The sequence below is a fragment of the Panicum virgatum genome, chromosome 3N (genome assembly GCF_016808335.1).
Source record: "Panicum virgatum strain AP13 chromosome 3N, P.virgatum_v5, whole genome shotgun sequence".
Classification (NCBI taxonomy): domain Eukaryota; kingdom Viridiplantae; phylum Streptophyta; class Magnoliopsida; order Poales; family Poaceae; genus Panicum; species Panicum virgatum.
Genome location: NC_053147.1, coordinates 23,039,820 through 23,046,758, shown reverse-complemented (window position 1 = coordinate 23,046,758; position 6,939 = coordinate 23,039,820). Strand labels below are relative to the sequence as shown.

General features: G+C 45.1%; 1 protein-coding gene and 1 long non-coding RNA gene across 2 annotated transcripts; one reads left to right on the top strand and one right to left on the bottom strand.

Moving 5' to 3' along the window:
* Positions 1-494: 494 nt before the first annotated feature.
* On the bottom strand, positions 495-1,276 carry LOC120667436. The gene is made up of 2 exons (XR_005672185.1): positions 766-1,276; positions 495-669 (listed from the first exon to the last, which is right to left on the bottom strand). It is a non-coding gene; the product is annotated as an uncharacterized LOC120667436 (long non-coding RNA).
* Positions 1,277-2,216: 940 nt separating this feature from the next.
* LOC120667435 (dehydration-responsive element-binding protein 2D-like) lies at positions 2,217-3,922 on the top strand. Its single transcript, XM_039947508.1, has one exon. The coding sequence runs from the start codon at positions 2,612-2,614 to the stop codon at positions 3,251-3,253; it is 642 nt and encodes a 213-aa protein (XP_039803442.1). The 5' UTR covers positions 2,217-2,611; the 3' UTR covers positions 3,254-3,922.
* Positions 3,923-6,939: the final 3,017 nt, after the last annotated feature.

The following is a 6,939-nucleotide window of genomic DNA, read 5'->3' as shown; positions in this document are numbered from 1 at the left end:
CAAGCCCTATTTTGGTTTTCCACGGATGATTAAGGTGCAAAACGCTTCGCTGATCGGTGCTGCAGTTATGACGTCGCACAACTCGCCTCGGGACTAAAAATAACGCCGCACCGATTGGATCCACTATTCCATCGCTTCTTTTTTTATTCACCTACACACCCGTCGCCCTGCAAATGGGCTGGGAACCAGACTGTACCCACCCCAGCCCATGTGCAGCATTAAATGATTAATTTACCCACCCCAAACTATTTGTTGGCATGCAAAGTCCGAACCACACCAAACCACGGCTTTCTTTCGCCCCACATCTAACCAATCCAATACATTATCCATGGATTCTACCCACTAAAAAACCATTCCAAGCTAACGGATTCACTTCAGCCATTAACTACTGCTCGGGTGGCAATAATAGCTCGCCCTGCCATTAACTTCTGCCATTAGCTAACGTAACTTGCAGCTGCAGTGATTATTATACAATCAAACACCATCCATACATATGCTTAAATGTTCCATTAGCTACGTTAAAATAGAGGGCCACTAGGTCATGAGTTGACGAGAATCTGAAACTAGTGACAACAAGGATTATTATACAATCAGAGCTTGTACGATGATGAAGCATCCAACAATTAGAACAAGAGAACTTCATCCATTGCAGACATCAAGCTGAACAAACTGAAACCAGGAAACAATATCATTAGAAAATAGTAGAGGTTTTTCAGTCAAATATATTGGCTCCCATATAACTGGACAAACTAAAGCATAACTTACACGAGCACTGAACTTCACAAGAGTGCAACATCTTAACCTCCAAATGATATACTTGTATCTAATAGATTGACCAATATTATTCAAGAACTTATTAGTACTACTGCAACCATGCAGGTAACAAATCTTTTCCTATCAGCTTCCCCAATTGCATGACAATGATGAGAAATATGGGTCCTAAGGCTGCTAGTTCCTGACTTAGTGCTTAAACGGATTTGACAATACTTGCACACAGCTTTAAAACCATCATCAGCTTCAACTAAATTCTGCTCAAAATATTCCCAAACCTTGGATCTTCTAACACGCGTTTGGGTTGAATGAGAATCATCAGAGCTTTCAGATGAGTTTGCAGACATGTTGAGAAAACAAGCTAAACAACAAGCTACCTGAGTAACAACAACATATAAGAAAGAAGGTTCAAACCAGAGCAGTAGGTTCAAACTATGTAATCAGTGTGATCTATTGCATCTATTGTTTATTGGATATCCTATACACTAGACAATAGTATATGATATCATGCTGGAGGAAAGGAAAGATAACTCGAAGTGCTGGCGGCTTACAGGGAACTGGAAGGGAAATTTCAAAGCTGCATGTCAACCTGACCAATTACATGACCTCCTGCTTCACGGCCCCCCTCGATGATTCCATCTACACCAGCTTCTTTAGCTTTCGTGGACTCCTCAAGGCTGCCAACCTACATGTCGATTGAAAGTCTAACCTCAATGTAATCAGTGAAATCGTTGCTCCAACTACAATCAAAACCCCATGTCAGGAGTTACTAGTATTACAGGGAGCAGCTTGCCAAAACAATAAAAATAAAATAAATACTGGGAGCCGGAAAGATGAACTAGAGCAGCTTGTTTATCACATGGGGATTTTCTCCGCTCCAGGAAAGAACTGGATGTCAGTTGGTTCTGATGCGGAAACAGCATGAGGTGGTAGAATTGCAAGGGGACTCACTGGTTCACTGCAGTGTTCCCCCGGAATAGGAAATCTTGGTCGTCGTCTCCGGGTCAGGTAAATGACCAACAGCCGGAGGACGGGAGGAGGCCGATGGCCCCAGTGTTGGCGATCCTGTGCGTGGAAGAGGCGTCGCTGCCGGATCCACCTGCCTCGGCCGCGCCGCTGTCGGATCCGCCTGCCCCGGCCGCCGCCGCCGCCGCGAGGGTTCACGATTCGCTGCTGGAGTGGTGGTCGCGACTTGCTGCTGCCTGCTGGAGTGCTGGTCGTGAGCCCATGCGGGGAGCCCACGGTTACAGCCCACGGTTACAGCCCATAGTAAATCAAATAGTCACTACCCGCACCAAATTCACACCAAACTGCTAGAAGCTAGAGCCCAAACCGAATCACTTTATTTTAGCGCCGGCCCGTGTAGCACCCAGCCTAAATAGGCCCAAAGCGAAATCCAACTCATTAAAACTGTTACCGCCCAAACCATTTGCAGGGCGACACACCCGTGTGTCTACAGCGTTCCTCTTTCCTCTGCGCAGCGGATCCCAGCGGCCAAATCCTGTATTTAAGAGGCTAAGCTGTACGTGTTAAACGAGGATGAAGTAACTGTATTTTCTCTTCACGTTAACTCTTTCTTGGTCTTTGAGTCATGAACAAATAGGCCTTGGATAGTTGAATGGAGAGAGTAAGAAAGCACATTTGGCAGGGCCCATCTCAGTTCTTATTGGTTCTTATTCATTCCTTACATACATTCCTGTTTTTTTTTTTGAAACTTTACATACATTCCTGTTGATAAGTTTATGTTTGTTTAATCTATCTTGAAACATCGGCATTGTCAAGTCATCTTGGTTTGCGTTGATATTCTTTTTGAAATAAATTTGCGCTGATATTCAGAGGTATGCGTTGTGTTCTGCACGAGTGCACGTGCAGGGCAACAGGAACGCAGCAAGCCCGCGCCAACGGCAGTGCCAACGCCAAGCCAGGTTCTGGAAACAGAAGGCCTCGGTCGGGACAGCGAGGGCCGGGTGGCCCGGACAACATGCGCCACAACTACCGCGGCGTTCGGCAGCGCTCGTGGGGCAAGTGGGTGGCGGAGATCCGCGAGCCCAACTCCGGCAGGCGCCACTGGCTGGGCACCTTCAACACCCCCGTCGACGCGGCCCTCGCCTACGACCGGGCGGCCGAGGCCTTCTACGGAAACCACGCGCAGCTCAATTTCCCCGCTGACCAAGCTGCCGCCGTCACCGTCGCCACAGCCGCGCCGGCGCAGTGGCAGCCCCCGTCCTGCTCTCCCGCTCCCGCCACCACCGCCGACGTCTTCGAGGAGAATCAGGTGAATCCACTGGTTGATGTTGCGCAGGGTGCGGGCGGAGGGGAGGTTGCCAACCAGCCACAGCAGCAGGGCGCTTCTTGGTTGTCGCCTGAGGCTGTGCGCGATGATGACCCGAATGACATTTCCATGTACATCGATTTCGATGCTGTTGACCACATGGTGCCTTGTTTTCCTGGCATCAAGGCAGATGATTGCCAGCCTGACTGACGGGTTCGACGGCGACGCCGTCCACTCTCCGCTGTGGGCGCTGGGTGGCTGAAATGGTATATGCTGGAGACTGAGACAGTGCGAGATGGCCATTTCGCTGACAACTTCTGATGGTTCGTCTTTCTGGCAGGATTAGGAATGGAACTTAGCTTTGTTGGTACTACCTGGTAGTCTCTTCTAGTTGTTAGTAAGTAATTAGTAGCTAGCTGAGCTTCGTTGCGTGTAGGACAATAGTCAGTGGTGCCTTCGTCTGCATATTCTTTAGTCAGGTGACTGTCTGTAGTGATCTGCAGATTGTCATCCTGTATAGGATGAGAGACCATGGTGAGTTGTGTTCTTTAATACCCTGATTACTGTATAATGTAGCAATCCCCTGGTGTCATGAAATGCTGGCTGGACGCAGACTTGGCGATTTGCCAGGATCCCAAGTTGTTTTCAGCTGACGGGCATGAACAGCAGCACAGTAGATTCGGCAGGCCTTTGAAAGTTGAAACGCTAGGACTGGGCTACTGGTCTTCGTACAAAGCACGCCCTTCTTAACTAGAAAGGGCAACAGTTTACTGTAGGTCTACAATTTGTACAGTTTCATCATTAGAGGGGGAAAAGTACAGTTTGCTCCGAACAATGTTACATTTTGTATGCAAAGAACACAGTACCAAATGCACCCAACACTCACGGATACAAATTTAGAAATACAGTTGCTGAACTCATGACGAACCCATGTTCATCGCAAAATCCACATGGTTGGTGGATTCCATCCGCAGAAATTCTACTGAACAATCAGAGCACAATAAAATTTCGAGGCTATGAAGTCTGAAAACTTTTTTGACATGTCATTGATCCCTCTCCTCTTCTCGATCTCTCGCCCTTCTCGGGCCTTGTTTGGTTAACTTTGCGCTACTCACGCTACAAAAAGAATCTTACATGCATGTAGTACTAAACGAAGTTTATTTGCAAAATCTTTTCACGGATGGGTGTAACTTTTCGCGACGAATCTAATGACGATAATTAATCGATGATTGACTACAGTAATGTTACAGTAACCAACATCTAATCGTGCGTCAAATGCCTCATTAGATTCGTCTAGCGAAGTAACGCAGGGGTTGTGAAATTAATTTTATATACTGTTTTTATTTAATACCCGTAATTATTTGTCAAAGTTTGTGCCAAACAGGCATCGACTTCACCGTGCAAACCTCCACGGAAGGCGCAGCCTAAAACTGACAAGAAAGACGTGGGGGCAAGAAGCACGGCGACAGGCGACAGGCGACAGGCAGGGCCGTATCTAGGCCCGTGCGACCGCACATGGCCCCCAAATTTCAGGCCCCCCCTAAAATATAATGAGTATACTATGTATAATTATATAGTAGGCTTTGTTTTACTTATTTTTGGCCTAATATGAAGCAAACTGTAGCCCAAATGCCATAGAAGAGGAAATATGTCGCTCGATTTGTCTTTCGATCGAATCCGCATACCGCAATGCAATCTTTTCCGCTTCCACCGTCAACGCTCGCCAGGCACGACATGAGTCGTGACATCTACACTTCCACCTTCCGTACTTCACTAGGCACTAGCAGGCCGCAGCGGCAGCACTAGGGCTCAGTTCATAGTTTCGCATAGGGCCTCCAAATTTGCCGATATGGCCCTGCGACAGGCGACAGCGGCGTTGCCACCGGGGCGCCGCCAGAGACGCAGGGGTAATAGACGTGGCCACGAGGGCATCAACTGCTACTTGCTCCCTGCGGATGACCGTCGGCGTGCGGATGGACGCGGTGCTCGTTGTCCGCTCCGGCGAGAAGGGCGTCGTCATCGGCCTCTCCAGCTTCAGTTTTTTCTTTTTTCCTTTTTTTTGAAATTAAGTGTTCAGATTTTTCAGCCACACAAATAACAACGGACATGTTAGCTTATCTAAGAACCATGGCACGTATGTGCCTTCTGAAACATGCATGGCCATGATGATGAGGTGTCAGCTATCTTGGTGGAAATTGCTTAGCTGTTCGATCAGTTTAATTAGTTTGGCTATGGAAGGGTCAAAATCTTGAAGTAGATGATGAGACATATACCTCTAGTTTTTTTTAGGGCAGATATATACCTCTAGTTGGGTGCTTGTGCCTTCAACACTCCCGTCCAAGTAGTCCTATAACGTCTTCAAGTGAGAGCGATTTAGAACCAGGTTATTATCCTGAAAGGTCAAGTTGAGTCAAGTTCCATTTTCAGGAAATAACTAGAAACAAAGCTGCGCCCACCATGGAGCTGGCCAGTTCAGCCTTGTGAATTGTGATCCATTTCCAAATGGATTACCAGCCCAATGTACTATTCTTTGTTTTTAATAAGCAGATTCACCGTTGTTGATAACAGATTAAGATAAGCAGGAATAGTAATTGTTTACGTATTGTATTCATCGGTACAACACTACAACGTCAGTACACATCTTTTGCATACTTTTATGATGCTACCTGTTCTGCTCCTTGGACATGTATGAATATGAATGACTTTTCATGAAGAAAGCTATATAACTTTGTACTGATTTATATCTAATATACTTTTAGCAACAATGTCTGCAGCCAGCTTCAAGATGGGATCTCATTATGACTGGGCAGTTAGATTTCTGTGATTCATGATTTTTTGTTGCTTAGAAATCTACGGTCTTCGAAAATACTCTGCTATAAGATAGTTCACTACCTCATAATACCTTCATAATGCTACAGTTTCTAGTTAAAATTGTGGATCATATAAATTGAAACTTTCACAATGTTTAAGTTTTCAGTTGTACCCGAAAAATAGGAAAGAACCATTTCAGAATTATTAACCCCAAGCTCCTGACCGAATCTCACAAGAAGATTCAGCTAGCTCCAACCTAGGTACCCTGTGGCACCATATAGAAGAACCACCACAGCGCAGGTTAATACAAAAATTATGGTATAATTAGCATGATTGAGCTGAGAAAACATAACGAAACATATCAGTTATCCAAGGATAGTTCTAGCTGTGGTTCTTTCAAGTCTTTAGTGTATTTGTTAGTATTTTTTAATCTATAAGAGCTTTGTGATCAGGAATTTTATGAACATTGCATGAGACAAAAGAAAATGAATCTTGTAGCACAAAATTATGTAGCTTTATGAGAAATCTAAGAAGTAGCATACCACAAAGCGGGCAAAACAAATTCCTTTGAAAAATAGAATATATTCAGACTGACAAAATATTTTGGCTTCTTTATTTATCACAAGACAACTAATGAGCATATAGATTTGATAAGCACAAGCATTGAATCAAATAAAAAAAATTCAGATTGTAGTACACTACCAAATTTAAAGAAGTACCATGGCATTAAACAGTTAAAGTAACCTTTTATTAAAATTTTAGTGATGAGCAAGAGAAGATTTCTTAACTATAATAGTAAGAGAAAAATTCAGTCTCATCCTACTGGCAAGCACAACAAAGCTAATGATATTTTCATAAAGCAGCCTGAGCAAGCATGGGAAGCCCAACTTGGAGTAATAAGTAAACTAATAGAGGAAATATGAGGTTAATTTTGGGCTCAAGATGAGGGTATGGGCTATGGCAGATAAGCAAGGGAACTGCGATTTGAGTTCGAACCGCCAACAGTGGCTGCTTGGCTGCCACCGGCTGTACTGATCTAGGACCATGCTAGCTTTGGAGAGAGTCCACGCGGCTTGATCGACGAG

Bases quoted from the DNA above. Each gene is read 5' to 3' on its own strand.
- LOC120667435 (XM_039947508.1), top strand. From the start codon at position 2,612: ATGCGTTGTGTTCTGCACGAGTGCACGTGCAGGGCAACAGGAACGCAG.